Raw genomic sequence first — 19,835 nt, 5'->3', positions numbered from 1 at the left:
GGAGGGGGGGAGGGGGGGCGTGGGCAGAACAGTCTCCCATAGAGGAGATACATCACAATTTTTATGGCCCTTTGCAACTTGACTTTATAAGAAATTTCCAACACTGCAATTCAAATTTTGGGTCTTCTTCCTAGTATGATACCATTCATTTCATTACCTTAGCTGCATTTTCTAACAGAATTGTACTTACTTGTCTGCCTTGAATGATAGTATGTCTGTTTTTTCCTTGATAATCCACTACTTCCACATAGTCCAAGTAAAGATCTACCCAGTAAACCAATTTGTTGACTAAGTCTAGTGCCAGTGCAGCTGGCTGTTCTGTCTTTGAATCAATTATCCTTGTTCTGTTCAGCCCATCCATGTCACATCGCTCCACTTTGGCCACATTCCCGTAGTCAGTAAAGAAAAGTTTTCTGTTGAAAGAAAACTAAATGTTAAAGTGGAGGGGGGTGAAGCATATTCAATAGAACCATCTGTAAAAAACAGAACTTTTCCTTCTAATTTATTTCAGTGGTTACATCTGTTAGCTTCCCATAACCATTTCCATATAATATCACTCATAAACAGAGAAATCTGCTAATGAATATTGCAGGGCATAAGGGAGCAGGTTAACTAACAACTGTAAAATTTCCCCAAAATGAATGATTATGGTGGGTTTATTTTTGTATTAGGGGAAATGTTTCTTTAAGCCTCATAGAGCTGATACACAGAAACCACAGGAAAGCATGCAGCCTGTTTGCCATAAGCTTCAGAAGTGAGCCAAGTCACCAGGCCAGGGCACGTGAGCTATCAGGCTTTATCTTCAACCTGCTTTTCAAATTGCCTAGTAATGTCTGTCTCCCATAAAAGCTGTTATGTGGAACTCAATGATTCTATGAGTAGTAGAGAATAGCAAACCTGGAATGGAATTAAGCAGATGGAAAAACAAATGTGGTGTTTGTAGCAATGGAAATAAAACATAAATTAACCCCCCTCGAAAATAAGCAATCCCAAATTCTCCCAAATATTCCCAAATCACAAAATTTCATAAAGTGAATACAGGTCATTTTTCCTCATTTTCTCTTTATTTAAAGAAGAGTCTAAAAAGCAATGTTGATCTCCAAGATAAATTAATAATAATAATAATAATCCTTCCAAGAAACACTGTCTTTCAAAGGCTTAAGTACCTCCAACATTTCAGTGTCTAATATTTGATTAGTATTCACTATGTTTAGTAAACACAAATCAATTTCAGTTAACCTGACAATATTTTAACAAGATTACCTACTCAGGAGACTAAATTACATTTGTAAATAGAAGACAATCTTGCCTTGACTTAAATACAATCTCAAGAATAATCTGATTTACAGTGACTGAGCAATATTAAGAATACCTAGAGTACAGAATATTTGATTTTATCAACTTGGTCAGTTAGTTTTTAGTTACTTTTCTCAACATACTTGCATTATCTAACAGTATGGGATATATTTCAAGCTAAAAAGTATTATTTAAGGTTTAATTTAGCTCTTTCTCCTGCAGGAGGTTTTAACTAATTTTTAAACATTAATGCATTCTGTTCTGTAATAGTGTAAGCCAGATTTTATTAGTAGTATATATTTACCAAATGTTCTTAAAAATTGATTTATCACACTAAGTTAAAAATTACTTTTCAAGTGACATTCTATTCAGGTGAAAAGCTTTTCTATTCTAGTAAAGAATAAATAAAAGGGCATATAATCCTATATATTATTATCATATTGAATGCTCACACTTCTACTCCTATGCTCGCTCGCTCTCCTCTCTCTCTCTCTCTCTCTCTCCCTCCTGCTTCCATCTTTCATCTCCTCTTTCTTCTCTTTAAGTCAGTTTGTCAATTGGTTCATAGCTATACTGAGTTAAACTGCCATAATGAGTACATAGCTTTCCTATTTCTTACTGTAGAACATTGCCCACTATTCCTGTTATATATATATATATGAAGCTCTCTTTTTCCTCTCATAAAAAAATGCCTCCTCTTTCAGTTTCCTCTTCTGATGGGTCCATTTCATGGAGCAGAAGAGACGCTCATGTGCAGGTAGATTAGCTCTGTGCACAGAGAGTTGGAGGCTCTGGCACACTATGGATGATATGAAATGGATAGGCTATGCATCGATGGTGATATAAAGTAGGAGACTGTACCAACTACATGGTGTTGAAGAGAAAAAATAAGTCTGGAGTTAGAGACTTCTTGGAAGTCATCTTGTGATGGCTTAAATTATATGTGATCCCAAAAGAGAAAAGAGAAAAGTATGGCACAACCAGAACTGTGGATGCATGCCATCAGAGAGAGAGAGAGAGAGAGAGATCAGAGCTCTGGTCAAAGAGATCACACAGACTTTCATAGAAGTCTAAAGGAGAAAAGTTCCAGGATAAAGGATTGCAGTGGCTGGCTAGGTCAATCACAAAAACAAACAAGCAAAAAAAACCAAAACAAATAATAATATAGGTTAAGAAAATGTCAGGGATTTGGTATTTGTTAAAATACTAGTAATTTTGTGATAATTCTGCTTGAGAAGTTTAGTTATGGGGAAAGAGTGAACCAGCTGATGATGACAGAGGTCAGGAAAATATAACTTATTTTTCCAGGAAGATTTTCAGTGATATTGACCAGTTATGGCAGGAATGATGCAAGTGAATGTCATAATTCCAGGTCATAATAAAAATGGCTGAGGTAACTAAGTTTCAGCCAAAATATGGAGGAAAATATATGATTATCAAAAATTCACTGTTTTAATGGAATAAAATCAAAAGGACAGGGGGACTTAAGGTATGTGAAAGAATTGGTAAATAAGCGCCAGAAGAAATAGTAAAGGATTTGCCTTCTATCCCCAACACAGAGTAAATAAGCAAACAAACAAGCAAAAAAACCCCGAAAAACTAGTACCAAATGAAAACATAAAAGATGTTTCTAAATGGAACCTTTTCAGACTTCAGAATACTATGATAGACTCTGTTTATTTACAAGTGAAATATAAGAAATGGAAGAGTTCTCAAAGATAATAGCACTAACATCACAAAATTGCAAGCATTAAGTACCCACAGTCACAGGATTATATACATGTTTTTTGTTTGTTTATTAATGTTTAACTTTAGTTTAAAATCTACTACTGTTACAGAGAAAAGCTTCATTCTCAGGGAACTCCTTAATTGAAGCGAAGTTATATTATAATTGATAAGCCAAATCTGAAGTTTGTATCTAAAACTATCTAAATTTATTTGTTACATAAGTGTAGGGGGGTTGAAAAATCACTCTTTTCTTAACGTATGAAATATCTGTCCAAATCTTAGAAAAACTAAATAGTGCTTTGTGAGCTCCATTATCTCACTGATCTTTATAAATTACTTGTGAGATGGAAAGGGCAGATTATATTACAGAGTAAACAGGCTCAAAGTCCACATAAGTATTCACTATCAGAGCCTTAACATGAATGCTTATCATGCCTTTAGTTTTTAACTCATTATTTTGAAATAACTTCAAACTTACAGAATAAGTATAAGAATCGTAGTATGAACACCTATATCCTTCACTTGCATTCATTAGTTCACCTTTGTCCCTCTGGCTATTGTTAGTACTGTCTAGTACCATCTGACAGTAAATTGCAAACATGGTGACCCATTACACCTAAATAGTTCAACTTGTACCTCCTAGGCACAAAGACATCCTTTTGCTTATAGTTCACCTATCAAAATCAATACTTTTAACACTGATAAAACATACAGTTCTTATTCAAGTTTTGCCTTTTGACTAACAACATTCTAGATAGTAAAATTTCCTTTATTCTGATTAGGATCTAACCCACCATCATTCGGTATTTTCTGAACACTTAACTCTCTTTAACTTCCAGGGATCTCAGTTCCCCTTTCAATAACTTCTCCTACCAGGAACCAAGTATCTTCTGCTGCTTCAACTACAGCAGAGCCCCCAGAGTAGTGTTATGTCTATTGAACTCGTGGTGGATACTAGGGACCATTCCAAAATCTGTCCTATACCCAATTTCCTCAAGGTTACAATATTGACGTTTCTTCTCTCTCTGTTCATTCCTGTGACATCAATTGTTTTTTATTCTCTGACATTTTCAATAGCAACTGAGATTGCTATTCTTTTGTTCTTCACTTCTTTTTTGAATGGCAGTCTAATTGATTCCTACTAACAAATATTTAAATTAAAATAAAACAATACTCTTACTAAGTCTGTATTTCTTTGCCATGTTTAGCTATTAGTTCATAAATGACAGAAACATTTCTTTCACCTTTTCAATTCATCATCCAGTTCATTATTCTTGTGATTCAGCATCTGTAGTAAATAGGAGTTTTTCATTTTGGCTTCTTTATCTCATCAGATATGGGAAACTGATTTTAACTAACATCTTAGTTGATTATATGAGTAGCCCTGTTTTACTGTAGATATATAAGTTTTATACCATTGGAGATAGTAAGAAACTTTGAGTATTGTTGGCAAAGTTGCCTGACATAAATCAAAAGTCGCAAAGGGAGCCCTCACAGACAGTGATAGAGTGCTGTGCTTACAGAGTTATGGCTCCAATCATCCCTACACTCTAAAGCAAAGCAATTGTTACAGGTACTGGCATCTTAAAACATGTATTTTATTTACTTTAGCTGATAAAAGTAAGCCTTACTTTTGCCAGTGATATACATGTTAAATGACGCCCCTGTAGTTTTGTACTGTATCCAAACCGACAAAGGGGAATTTAAATATTTTAGAGTCCTATCCAAATCTTTTTTTTAAAATGTTTTCTTTATTTCTGAGAGAGAGAGACAGAGACAGAGACAGCATGAGCAGGGGCGTATGAGAGAGAGAGGGAGACACAGAATCAGAAACAGACTCCAAGCTCTGAGCTGGCTGTCAGCACAGAGTCGGACGTAGGGCTCGAACCCATGAACAGTGAGATCACGGCCTGAGCCGAAGTCAGACGCTTAACCGACTGAGTCACCCAGGCTCCCCCTATCCAAGTCTTTTAACTGCATGGTCAGCCTTGCTTTTGTGTCACATTCTTACCCCTAACATTTGGTTATAGCTTAATGACAGAATTTAGAAATTTTCAGAGTTCTCGCAATGAAATTACCTACTATTCATTTCAACTGCTTAAATATAAGGTTACATGGCAAGATTTGGGTTAGAGAATAGATGAGAGGGAGCAAGACATAAATGTAGTGGACCACATATTACCAGATTAAAATATAATCATTGTTATGATTAGGGCCTAGCAAAGCATCCACATTTAAGAATCATGTGTTAAAGTAGGTAACTGCATTTCTTTACATTTTAGAAAAATAGTGTATTTGGCAAGGATTACATTAGGAACTTCATTTTTCAGCCTTGTTTTTAAAATAAGTGTTACTCAAATAGCATCAATAGTAATACAACTTTTTTCTTCCATTGTGTATACAAAAATTGAACAAGAAAGCAATTTTCCACATTATATAGAGTAATTAAAGTACATTCAGAACTAAAGTAGGAATATTAAATATTTAGCATTGCAATTCTAAAATGCAATCGTAAATCTCAAAGAGTAATGAGTCTTTGGAGTAAGAGGTTTAAATTCAAATTCTATTAGCTCCTGCTTCTTAAGGGATATGGATGATAAACAAACTATTTTCTCTGCCTAGCCAAGACTGTCCAAGACAGTTATTTATTGATTTTTACTTGTTGAGGTTTTTGCTTTCATTGTTTGAAAAATCTCTCTCAAACTTGGTTTTCAGTTCATACATAAACAGACAGAAATTAAACTTGACATATAGACTCCTGCTCTGAACTGCCTACTCTGTACTCTGGAAACATTCCCACTAATGATTCCCCCAGAAGTGCACATATATTAGATATGTCAGTCAATGGCTGACCCATTCAACATCCTTATTCACCTAAACCTGCTCCACCCAGTTAGTGTTCCTGAGAGGAGCAGACTTATGTGCCAATAGCATCTTTCTCTTTCCTATTTACAAACAATTAGACCAATGTGGAACATATGATACAAATGAAAACAAATAATAGGGTCAGCTGAATCACCAAAATACCTTCTCTCTATATTCTAAACCAAACTTTAGGGGGAAGCTGTGCTAACAAGGATATGAGGAAGAGGAGGGGGCAAGACTGGGGACAATGCAAGAGAAGAAATACTGGAACACATTCACAGAAGTGAGTGAGAGATGAGACACAGAACTGGGCTGAAAGGAGCCATGCAATTCTTGAATGAAGAATTTGCCAGTCCCCATACAGACCATTTTTACGTCTTCTCCTTAGTTGTGTAAACACATAAGACTTTCCATATTGTCTCAGAAAATCTTTATACATTTGAGCTAGCTTCAGTGGGTTTCTATACTTGGAAGCTAAAATGCCATGAGAAACCACTACATTGTTTAATATTCTATTTTAAGATCCAGATAATTCTTGTTCTGAAGACTGAACAAACAAAAATCATACCACTTTAGAAGATATTTTACGTTGAAATGTTAACTCTAAATAAAACAATCAATGAGAGGAGATGTTGGCAAGTGACATAACTCATAAGGGGTTAATTCAAAATATAAAGAACTTATACACTCAACACGAAAATAAATAGTCTGATAAAAAATGGAGAACCTCAATAGACATTTTTCCAAAAAGGACATATAGATGGCCAACAGACACAAGAAACGATGCTCAACATCATTAATCGTCAAGGAAATACAAATTAAAACTACAATGAGATGTCACTTCACACCAATTTGAATGACTAAAATTAAAAAGATAAGAAATAACAGGTGTTGGAGCAAATGTGGAGAAAAGGAAATGCTGGTGTACTGTTGGTAGGAATGTAAATTGGTGTAAACATGATAGAAAACAGCATGGAAATTCCTCAGAAACTTGAAAATAAGAATGCCTTATGATCCAGGAACCCCACTATTGGATATTTGAGAAGACATATGCACCCATACATTTATTGCGGCATTACTTACAATAGTGAAGAAATGAAAGCAACCCAAGTGTCCATCAATAGATGAATGAAGATGTGTTATACACAGACACACACACACACACAAACACAGGAATATTACTCAGCCTCAAAAATGATGAGATCTTGCCACTTCTTTCAACAGGGATGTCTTGGAGAGTATTATGATAGGTGAAATAAGTCAGAGAAAGACAAATACCATGCAATTTCACTCACATATGGAATCTAAAACAAAAACAAATACTCAGAAAAAAAATGATGGTTGCAGGAGGGGAGGAAGATGGGGGATGAGTGAAATAAAAGAAAGGGATTAAGAGGTAGAAACTTCCACCTAGGAAATAAATAAGTCACTGAGATAAAACGTGTAGCACAGGAAATATGCTCAATAATATGTCTTGTATAGTAACAGATGGTGACTATACCTATTTTTAGCACAATTATTCCATAATGCATAGAATTGGTGAAGCACTATGTTGCACACCTGAAACTAATATAACATTGCATGTTAATTACAAACACATAAAGAAAGCAATCATTTTATACTTTTCATATGTAATCCTCAAATAACTCCCATCTTGGCACTGAATAATATTAAAAAATAGATCAATCTTGCATAAATAGAAAGTATCTGAAATCCTTCTTGCAACCTCCAGTGAAAAGACAAAGAAAGATACTAGTAATGAGCAGCTTTAAAAAAAAAATCATCTTTCAATTTTTTACAACTGAATATACTGTTAACGTTACAGATTTCCTGATGTCCTTTCCTAATTCCAGCTGGCTAAAGTATCTCACAAACTCAAATACAGCCTACCTCAATCTGCACCTCACCCCAATACTGCCTTGAACTAATCTTTTTATTATCTTTTTTTTTAAAATATTTTTATTTATNGCCCTTAATCTTTTTATTATGTTAACCAAATAATTAAAAAAAACCAATAAGTCATAGTTTTTTAGGCTTTTATTTTATTTGTTTTCCATTTTCCATATTCTGAGAGTCAGGATTCAATTCACCAAGTAATAAATCTGCCATTGTAAAAGGAGAGTGATTTTAAAAAGGTAGAGAAATACAAAGATTTGCATATTATTTTTTTTTATCTTTGTCATATAGATATTTCATCACTGTTTAACATAGATGGGACACCAATGGGGGGAAAATAACTAAGCATCTTTCTCTAGATTGTTAGTGCCTGAGGGGGAAATATTGGCCCTATCAGCCAAAGAAAGGCTGATCCAACTTGACTTGCTTATGATCCATCACTTCCTCTATTCTCCAATAAATAGAACCACTTGGTTTATGTTCACGTTCTCATTCTTCCTACCCTTGGCTCCACTTAATTGCAAATACCAAATATAACTGCATGAAAGATAATGACACACTTGGCTTCACAATTTGACCAGCTGACAGCCCTTATTCTCAGACTGTAGTTGGAACCCTTATAAACTCATCTTTAAGATAAAATCTTTCAACATTGTTACCTTGTTTATGCAGACCTCTACTTAAAGTGCAGTACAGTATAACTTTCTGTCCACTGATACAAACGTCTTTCTTCTTACTGAAACCTTTCTGACCTGAAACTTCTACTCCATGACCATAAACTCCCCAATATTCTAAGATTATCCTCCTAAAGTTCGTTCCAACTTTTTACTTTTTCTGCAACTTGGCATCTCCTGAGGTCATCTTTTTCCAGCATTCACTGAGAACGTGGGCTCCTTACAGGAACCTCAGGGTAGATATAAAAATCAGTGCCCTCCTCAATATTCATTCTAGTTTATTACTTTCCTCTTATAACATCTCCTGCTTTTTTTATATATATATTTTTTATTTATTTCTAGGAGAGAGAGAGAGACAGCATGAGCAGGGGAGGGTCAGAGAGAGAGAGGGAGTCACAGACTGAAACAGGCTCCAGGCTCTGAGCTGACAGTCAGCACAGAGCCCGACGCGGGGCTCGAACCCACAAACTGTGAGATCATGACCTAAGCGAAAGTCGGACGCTCAACCGACTAATCCACCCAGGCGCCCCGCATCTCCTGCTTTTTTGAGGATCTCACAAATAGCATCCATCTTCAAAGAATCATCTGCCAACCTTCCATTTTCTTATATCATTATTTTTATTTAAGATTCAGCATCTAGCTTTCTTTCTGACCTCTCCAAACTCGGAAGTCAATAACTCCAACATCTGCAGGACAATGGATCCACAGCTTTCTCCTGTGTGTTCTTGACCTTTCTGTATATGGCTTTATATTTCCAGTACACTTCAACCACAAATTTCCATCATGACAAACATCACCAGAAATTATACTTCTACCAAAAAAGATACCACCTTCTCCCCCCTCCCCATACACACACACAAGAACATCTTATTCTTCCACCTGACTCTATGTTTACTATCTGTACTGCTAAAGTGATCTCATTGCAGTACCTTTTTGACTCCATTGAGACCTTGTTCCCACAGACCCTCTCCATTTTCTGTCCATCAACCAACCTTCAACTTTTATTTTTCTTATTCTCCAGTGTCTACTCCCCTTGTAATTCACTTCATTCCACCCCACTCCACTCCCAAAGAATGATCTTGCCTCTTACTGAACACAGAAGGGAGAGCACATCAAAAGCAACCCATTTACTTTCTTACAGCCCCAGGTAAAACCCACCTACATCTACATCAATTCTTCCCCACCTCTCGTTTTGTAATGCAGGAGGAAGTATTCTCCCATCTTTTAGAGCAATGCAAAGCAAAACTTCAAACTCATCCCATCTCCTCTGTAACTTGTCTTCAATAATTCCTACTTCTTTCTGCATTTTAACCTCTCCTTTTCTAAATCTTACCTTCAATATATGAACTTGCTCTACTATTTGTCATCCTGAAACAAATATATTAACCTCAAAACCCTATTTCCAGCCCTTTCTCTCCATGCTTTATTTGTATCCAATATTCCCCAAAGAATTTGTTCATACAAGCTGACTTTATTTTTTCCCCTCAATCACTATTTATACCAAACTGATAAATCCTCCGCCCTCCACCATTCCACTTTTTTTTTTTTTTCTAACTTACAGAGGTTGGCAATTACTTACATGAGGCTAAACCTTTCTCAGTCCTCATTTTACTAAACTCTTTGTAGCATCAGACCAAGTTAATCCCTTCCTTCCTGTTGATTATTATTTTCTTTCTCTTAGCACTCTTTTGGTATTCTTCCTACTGGCAGCTTTTTCTCAGTTATCTTTTCCAACTCCTCTTTCTGTATCATGCCCAGGATTCTAAAACTGGAGTTTCCCAGGGTGAAACATAGAATCTCTAAATTTTCTCATAGAAAAATCTTTAAAATTTTCATGACTTTCATTAATACAATAACTTTCTTATTTAAAAAAAAATGATGTTTATTTATTTTGAGAGAAAGAGAGAGAGAGAGAACAGGGAAGAGGCAGAGACAGAGGGAGACATAGAATCCGAAGCAGGTTCCAGGGTCCGAGCTGTCAGCACAGAACCTGACATGGGGCTCCAACTCACGAACTGTGGGTCATGACCTGAGCTGAGGCTGGATACTTAACCGACTGAGCCAGCCAGGCACCCCTACAATAATTTTCTTCTATTCATTCTAACCTGCCTTCTGAGATTATAACTCACAAATATAGTTGCATTTTTGATATTTGTGTTTAAATTGTCTTAGGCATTTCAAATATAATATATCTAGCACTAAATTGTTTTTTTTTGCCAAATTTATCCCTTCATTTTTCTCCACTTTGGGAAATAGTGTCACTTTCTACCCAGTGACTCATTCCAGAAACCAGGCACACATCCTCTATAACTTCTACCTTATATCCTTTACATCTAATTCATTACCATATCCTGCCACTTCTAGCTTCAAAGTATGTCTCAAATCTATATATTTATTTCCTTCTCTCTCTTTCCTAAACTAAGTCACCATCATCTTTTGCCTGGGGACTTTTATCTCTTTTTCTTGTTCCTTTTAAAACTACTCTGCTCATATTTGCCAAAGGGATCTCATTAAAATGAAAAGTGTATTATAAAAGTTTCCTACAGCTGCTAATAGCCAACATTGCCAACAATGGTAAGCATGATTTAGCCTTTGCCTATCTCTCCAGCTTCATCTACTGGTATACTTCCCCACTTCTAATACCTTGGCCATCTAGTGGTATCCTTCTATACTTCGGCCATTTTTCAATTCCTTAAACAACACATGTGATTTCTTCTGTTCTTGCTCTTCATCTATCCGTCCCCCAATCTGAAAAGTAATTTCTGTCATGGTATCTCAATCTTGGCTTTAGTTTTCAACATAAATGCCAGGTCCTGTGAAAAATCTTTCCTGCTTTTCCAATAGCAGTTAACTCTCTTGATATAATCTCCTGTCATTCTGTATTTTTTATAATACTCTATTTTACTTGCATAAAATATACAGACAGACATAAATACATGATGTGCTTAAGATCTGTTTATTACGTAGACTATGACCTCCAAGAGGACATAAGAGAATATATCTGCTTTTTTAGTATTGCATGCTCAGGACCTAGCCATGTGTTTGCCCATTCATTCATTTTCTTTCCAGTTCCCTTCTCTTCTCTCTCCCTTTCCCTTCCCTTTCCGTTTTCTCTCTTTCTTCTTTCTTTCCACACACATGAAGCCTCTGTACTGACTTCCTAATATTGGATAATAAAATCTAAATCAGACTTTAAATTAGGTTCAAGGGGAAAAAATATGGAAAAAAAATTCTACCATAGGAAAATAAATTAATTTTCCAAACTATCCAGCACAGTTAATCGGAACTATACTTTGGACCCACATCTTTAGCTATTAAGAAATAATTGTTTTGCTTTAGTTTTATTGCACTGTCCCTTTTGCATATAGTTCCCTTTCAAGAATTTGTAGGGAAAAGTGACTGATTCATGGTAAGATTTGGTTTTCCTGTGCCTGGCCAATTTTCATTTTTAGTGGCATGTCCTCAACATTTCTTACTAATTAACTATAGTTAATTATAACTATAGTTATAACAGATATATAACAACACTTTGCTGTATTCCTAAGGGGGTCAGACTACCTACATCTAGTATCCAGCAAAAGCTTGCTTCTTTGTAGTCTTAAAGTAGGATATTAATATAATCAACATAAATTTTAAGGATACTGTCACCTAGGAGTAGGATAGTTTGAAAGTAATAGGGGTCTAGATAAGAGGATATTAGTTTGGTAGTTATGCACTAAGTAGAGGGGCTGAAACTGGAAGAAAAAAAAAAAACGACAGATTAGAAATATTTGGAGTCTTAGTTGATAGGACTTAATATTTAATTAATTGACTAGGAACAAGGATGAGTATAGAATTCTAGTATACTAACTTTCATAAAAATATTTCTTGAATATATTTTGTCTTCAGATTTTTCCTCAGAAAGTCTACCTGTCTTATAAGATCTCAAGGAATCTCTCCATTTAACACAAAGAATGATTTTACAGTCTAAGTATATTACCTTCATGACCAAGGGCATTGCTATCTTAGGAGTCCTTCAAGGGTCAGTTCGCGGGATGTCAATACTCAAAGGCTCATGCTCAATATACTTGATTCATGTGGAACGGTAGAATATTGGCAGTAATATATTAGATGTCAAAAAGTTGCTCTTTGCGATACGCAGAGATGTATAACCTAATTTCCACACTTAAGGAAGTCCTTTTGGTTTACGGAGGCATTTTTCTGAGCTAAAATAACACAGATGGCTGTCTCAGAAGTGAGTAAGGTAAGTATCCATGAAGTTGTGGACTGCTGAACAAATCTGGTTCACTGCTATGCTAATTGCCAGTTAGCTGAACTGTCAATTTCTATTTTTTTACTAAATGGAGAAAAACAGCATGTAGAAAAATGAAACTCTACCTCACAGTTTTCTTGTGTATTATTTACTGTTTATACTTGTGTGCACACCTCAGTTTGCTGTTTGAATACTGTCCAGTAATATTGCAATGATGACAAAATCATATGGTTACACAGAAAACATGACAGTGTGAAAAGATAAAGATTTCTTTGCCTGATATTCACTTTCTTAGCTGTGAAGGGCAGATGTACTTAGAAAAAACTAAGATAAAAGTTCTGTAAATCAATAATTTCTTTGTAAGTGATGTTACCCAAATTTCTTGGTTTAATTTTTTTCTTTTTTAACTTTATTTTGAGAGAGAGAATGACAAAGAAAGTCAGCTTGGTAGGGGCAGAAAGAGAGAATCCCAAACAAGCTCTCCATGCTGGCATCGCCAAGCCCCAAGCGGGGCTTGAACTAATGAACTGTGAGATCAAGACCTGACCAGAAACCAAGAGCCAGATGCCTAACCGAGTGAGCCACCCAGGTACCCGCCTTGGTTTAGTTTTAAGCAGAAATGCAGAATCATCTTATGGAATTCAAAAATATGGAAAATATTTTTGTATCTAGTTCTCCCCTTTCCTTCCCTATCCATTCTTTTTATTTTTTTTTCCTCAGAAATATTCATTTAGCATTTACTGTGCTCAACGTTCTGGGAATACAACAGGGAATTCTAAGGCATATAGCCTATGCCTCTGGAGGGAATAGGAAGCAAGATCATTGGAGATAAATGTACTTTACAATTTATGAATACTCAGGAAATGGTGGTAGGGTACCTCTGCTGATTGTTAATTGAGAGAAACAGTATCTTCCAACAAGCTCTTCTTCGTGTCATGGTCAAAGAATTACAAACAATAGACTATTTAGTGATGGTAATCTTGTTCTAATCTTAGCAATTTCTTACATGAAGCCCAATTAATTTTTCAGAGAGCAGATTGTTTGAATCACACTTATATTAGGATTTTTCTCAGAAAGGTCTTAAGTTACCATTTGCTGCTCAGTCTCCATGTCTTTTTCTTTCTAATATCAGTGCCTATAATATTCAGCTTTACATGTCAGTTTAACAAGGTATAGTTTCTTAGTGATTCAATTTAATGGTAACCAAGATGTTACTGTGAAGATGCTGTCTATATGTGACTAACATGTATAATCAGCTAACTTTAATAAAGGAGATTCTTCTCCATAAGCTGGGTAGGTTTATAGTAGTCAGCTAAATAATTTCATAGAAAAACCAGTTTCCATGAGGAAGAAGAAATTCTACTTGTGGAGAGCACCATCAGCTCCTGTCCAAGATTTTCAGCCTGTCTGCCCTAAGTATTTTCACTTAATTAGCTAGCTCCCTCAAGCACATATCAATCAATTCTTTCAAGAAATCTGTACATATTTGTGAATCTCATGGGTTCTATTTTTTCTGGTGGAACTCGGAAAGATACAATGCCCAAAGCTTATTTAGATGAATGCCCCCCTCTGCACTGCCTGTGTGGTTCAGTTGGTTAAACGTCCGACTGCAGCTCGGTCATGATCCCATGGTTCATGGGTACAAGTCCCGCATCAGGGTCTGTGTTGGCAGCTTGGAGCCTGCTTCAGATTCTTTTCTATTTTTTTTAATTTATTTGTTTTATTTTTTTAATGTTTTATTTATTTCTGAGAGAGAGAGAGAGAGAGAGAGAGAGGCAGGCAGGGTGAGCAGGAGAGGGTCAGAGAGAGTGAGACACAGAATCAGAAGCAGGCTCTAGGCTCTGAGCTAGTTGTCAGCACAGACCCTGATGCGGGGCTCATACCCACGAACCGTGAGATCATGACCTGAGCTGAAGTCAGACGCTTAATCGACTGAGCCACCTAGGCACCCCCTGCTTCAGATTCCTTGTCTCCTTTTCTCTCTCTGTCCCTACCATGCTCGCACTGTTTCTTAAAAATTATAAACATTTAATAAAATGAAGAAGAAGAAGAAGAAGCCTCTCCATTTAATAAGAATTCAAAACAGGTATTTNATCAAGAAGATGTGGTATATTTATACAATGGAACACTACATGGCAATGAGAAGAATGAAATCTGGCCATTTGTAGCAGCATGGATGGAACTAGAGGGTGTTATGCTGAGCAAAATAAGTCAGGCAGAGAAGGACGGATGCCATATGTTTGCACATATAGGATGGATTAGGAGGGACTTAATGGAGGATCGTGGGGGAGAAGAAGGGGAAAAATAATGGGGGATAGGGAGGAGCCAAACCATGAGAGACTCTTGAATGCCGAGAACAAACTGAGGGCTGATGGTGGTGGGGGAGAGGGGAATGGGGGGGATGGGCATGGGGAAGGACACTTGTTGGGATGGGGACTGGGTGTTATATGTAAACCAACTTGACAATAAAGTATTTAAGAAAAAAAAAAAATAAGTGTTTTAAGAAAGAGTGTCCCATCTACCACTCCCATCTACCTATGGCCATTTGCCACTGTGTTCCTTCTAACTGTTGGTTCAGAGGTTGTAAGAGCTTCATTCCCCCTAAAAAACAAAACAAAACAAAACAAACTTTCTTTTTCCTTTTATATTTCCTATCCCTGTCTCATGGTAGACTCAGGCCCAACTTGAGCCCCCATGGAATGTACAGGACTCACTTCATGGCATGCCTTTGTTAACTTTAAAAATAAAAGTCACTTATTTTACCAATTAAGAATAAATCAATAAAAAAATAAAACAGATATTTGACAGTTCAGGTAACTGGTAATTAGCACAATAGTGAACCAGATTTGTGAAGCAAGCCAAATGGAGAAAACACAGGTCCCAGGTCCTAGGGACCTATTTGAAGCCCAAATTCCAGCCATGCCCAAATCAGTACTGCTTATTTAATTTAGTAATTTGAAGTATTAAATATCTTTTTGCTTAAACTGACATCAATGGAGTTTTCTAACATTTGCAACTAGAAAATTCTTATGTGATAAAGATCCATGGTTAAGACAAATGGTTACTGGAATATCTATCATCACCACAGAAACAAATATAAGTCAAATGGTCTCCTGACAACAAATGTATTGATTAAATATTGCTTATGAAAATCAGCAATTTAAAAGACAAATATGAACTACTATAAGGTAATTTATTTTTCATGTAAAGTTATNGAGGTGAATGGGGGTGATGGGCATGGGGAAGGACACTTGTTGGGATGAGCACTGGGTGTTATATGTAAACCAACTTGACAATAAAGTATTTAAGAAAAAAAAAAAATAAGTGTTTTAAGAAAGAGTGTCCCATCTACCACTCCCATCTACCTATGGCCATTTGCCACTGTGTTCCTTCTAACTGTTGGTTCAGAGGTTGTAAGAGCTTCATTCCCCCTAAAAAACAAAACAAAACAAAACAAACTTTCTTTTTCCTTTTATATTTCCTATCCCTGTCTCATGGTAGACTCAGGCCCAACCTGTACTCAGGAATGTACAGGACTCACTTCATGGCATGCCTTTGTTAACTTTAAAAATAAAAGTCACTTATTTTACCAATAAAGAATAAATCAATAAAAAAATAAAACAGATATTTGACAGTTCAGGTAACTGGTAATTAGCACAATAGTGAACCAGATTTGTGAAGCAAGCCAAATGGAGAAAACACAGGTCCCAGGTCCTAGGGACCTATTTGAAGCCCAAATTCCAGCCATGCCCAAATCAGTACTGCTTATTTAATTTAGTAATTTGAAGTATTAAATATCTTTTTGCTTAAACTGACATCAATGGAGTTTTCTAACATTTGCAACTAGAAAATTCTTATGTGATAAAGATCCATGGTTAAGACAAATGGTTACTGGAATATCTATCATCACCACAGAAACAAATATAAGTCAAATGGTCTCCTGACAACAAATGTATTGATTAAATATTGCTTATGAAAATCAGCAATTTAAAAGACAAATATGAACTACTATAAGGTAATTTATTTTTCATGTAAAGTTATTTGAGTAATCAATGATTTGATCAATATCTCAGAAAATTCAGAAGTCTAGAAAAACAATATCCATAATTTCCTCAATAAATGCTTCCAATCTTTACTTTGCTTGTCACAGGAAATAGCAAAAGTAAAAGAACAACGTTCACAAAAGAATAAGAAATTCTATATATTTCGAATGTTTTTATCTGTCAGTCAACCTGTTCCAAATATATATACGTGTATGTAAATATATATATACATATATAAATATGTATAAATACATATACAGATATATGTATACATATATTTGAATATATATATTCCATAAATTATCCAAATAACTAGTTTCAGATATTCAGTTTAATAGGATTTTACCTCTTCTGAAGTTAAATTGTGAGGCAAACATGTTTCTAACTATTTATAAAAGAAAGAAAAATTGTTTAGTTGAGTGAAAACAAGATAATGACCTAGTAGGCTAAGCCTTCATGGCCTAATGTCCAAATGGCTGGTGACCAAGGTATTCTAAATGAATTGTACTAACCACCATGAACCTAATGAGCTGTCTCTGACATTGAAATTCTTCGTAAAATACAGAATGTATATTTAGGAAATTCAGATTGAAATATGTCTGGTTCATTATCTGGTTTTGTTTGTTTGTCTGTTTTCCAGGAAGCAGCTCTTCCTCTACAGGATTTAGCACATTAGGCCTTGCATTGTGGTATCTCCCACTCGTGTCCCCTTTTTCCTAGATTATTGGGCCAGCAGTGGACAACTAGCCATGCAGCATCCAATAAATTGGTTGCACTGTGTTAATCAGGTTCTCTGACTTAGATTTTTAAAATTATGACACGGAAACCTCTTAGTTACTTTTGGTTGGAATAGACTTACAATGTCAGGGGTTTGTTTAGCTGTGTTTGAACCATGTAGTTCTACTACATGAACCATGTAGTAGTGCAACAGGAAAAGCCTGTCAGGAGAGGGGAAGATAGACAGAAATAGAGATGATAGAGATAAAAATGAGAATGAGACAGAAAGGGGGTGCAAGGAAAGAAAAAGAGAGGAGGAGGAGCTAGAGAGGAGAGAGGTTAGAGGTGAGGGGAGAGGAGAAAATTGAAGCAACCATAAAGAAAGAAGTATTCTCTCTTTGCTCACATATGACCTTAAACTTCTCACAGGGAATGTGTTAATGCTCCTTTTAAACTATTATGTTAATTAGTGGGTTTGCTAACCAGAATTTAGGAATAATAAAGATTTACTTCAAGTGATACTATCAATAAAAACAATAAATATACCAAATGAAAACGGATTTGATCTAATGCTTCCCTCTATACTACCATGGTGAAATTATCTTTTCTCCACCTCAGATAGTAGGATTATTAAGTTATAATAGAGACCTAGAGAGATAAATTGCTTTGCCCAGGATCATACAGGAAAAAGTAATTAGAGGGTTTGGTTTAAAACTCCAGGTCTTTTCATTCATAGAAATGTGCTGTGCTCAATTTCCTCCCAATATTTCCCTCTTCTCCCATATAGTGTTATAGGTTTATAAAACCACACATACTTATAGTTCTAATTATATTGAATTTTAACTATCGTTTATAAATATCAAAATAGTATTCAGATTTCCTATTAGTTTTTTCAATTAGACAATAAGCGTTTTGAAAAAGGAGTCAGTTTTGTCTATAGTATATGAAATATTTTCTATGTCTGATAAACAAATGATAGGAATAACAACACTGAACATTTGAGTTTTTTCTGAAGTATTTGGACTGTTGAAGTAACTATAGGTAAATCTATAATGTGCTGAGATTCTGCAAAGGGCTAATTGATGTGTGTGCATTATTCATCACTTTTTCTATTTATGTAAATACATAGAGAGATGATAATGCTCATAGGTAAAGTGCTTCAAAATTCTAACTCAAAGCAAGCACAACAGACTCAAGCTTTTTCATACACTATATAACAATGCAAATAACAATGGTCTAAAAGCGTATAATCCAAGTTTGTTTCCCTTCCTTCCTCCTCTTTTAGTTTCTTCCTTTCTCTTTTAGTTATAAGCAACATTTTGAAGACAGATTTCTCCATTTATGTTAGAACCTACATCAGTAACCACATAAATGTTAATTTGAGTATGATCATTAAAGTTAAAATTAACCGGTTAAAGTTAGAACACAGAATTCAGGTAAATTATTTCTATGAAGAGTTCGTAAAACTGCACGGAAGGTGATCTCACTTAACATGAGGTATACCACTTAAATAGTTTGGAATCCAGCATTAGATTCTAAGGAATTTGTAATCAAGAACCATAATCTTCATGGATAATCTTAAAGTCAGCTAGATATGAATCACCTCAAATTTTTAGGTACCCATCCAATATCATTAAGTCTGTGTTTTCATCCCAAAATATCCAACCAATCATTGTCAAGTATCAAAAGCAAGTAGCCTGACCAAAACAGATTACTTTGATATATCTTAAATGCTAAACAGAATTCACACTTTAGAAATCACGGTCAGCTCATATTTGGGGTATAAAATTCCATTGGAAAGCAAAATGGCGGGACACATAGAAATTAATCAAGTCAACAATAGAGGGGGTGAGACCAGGACTTTGAGAATTTCAGGCATATCTTTCCCTGCTAGGCATTTGTCTCTCATGTCTTGACCTTGATGTGTTGTGCTATTGAGGTTATGCTTTGGTGTTTCCTCTTAAAGTCCAAAGTCTACTGTCTGGTGTTCCTACCATTGGATAGGTAAAATCTTCCTGATTTTGTTTCTTAATGGATGTTGTTATTCTCTCCAGATCCTTAATTGCATAGTTTGTTTGTTTATTTATTTTACGAATAGTTTATTGTCAAATTGGTTTCCATATAACACCCAGTGCTCATCCCCACAAGTGCCCTCCTCCATGCCCATATCCCCCCTCCCCCCCACACCCATCAGTCCTCAGTTTGTTTCTCAGCATTCAAGAGTCTCTCATGGTTTGCCTCTCTCCTTTTCCCCCACCATTTCCCCCCTTCTTCTCCCCCAGGGTCCTCAGTTAAGTTCCTCCTAATCCTCCTATACGTGCAAACATATGATATTTGTCCTTCTCTGCTTCTCCAGATCCTTAA

At 35.7% G+C, this 19,835-nt stretch overlaps 1 protein-coding gene across 1 annotated transcript in view; it reads right to left on the bottom strand.

The window, feature by feature from the left end:
• Window positions 1–19,835, bottom strand: part of LRP1B (LDL receptor related protein 1B) — a 1,854,983-nt gene that overhangs the window by 789,440 nt on the left and 1,045,708 nt on the right. The window contains exon 8 of the mRNA XM_077767810.1: window positions 191–413. Coding sequence (XP_077623936.1) covers window positions 191–413 — 223 coding nt within the window. The remainder of the gene's footprint in view (window positions 1–190; window positions 414–19,835) is intronic.

The sequence above is a fragment of the Crocuta crocuta genome, unplaced genomic scaffold (assembly GCF_008692635.1).
Source record: "Crocuta crocuta isolate KB4526 unplaced genomic scaffold, BGI_CrCroc_1.0 scaffold154, whole genome shotgun sequence".
In the NCBI taxonomy this organism is placed as follows: Eukaryota; Metazoa; Chordata; class Mammalia; order Carnivora; family Hyaenidae; genus Crocuta; species Crocuta crocuta.
Note: the sequence above shows the minus strand (reverse complement) of the source record. Positions and strands in the feature narration are given on the sequence as shown.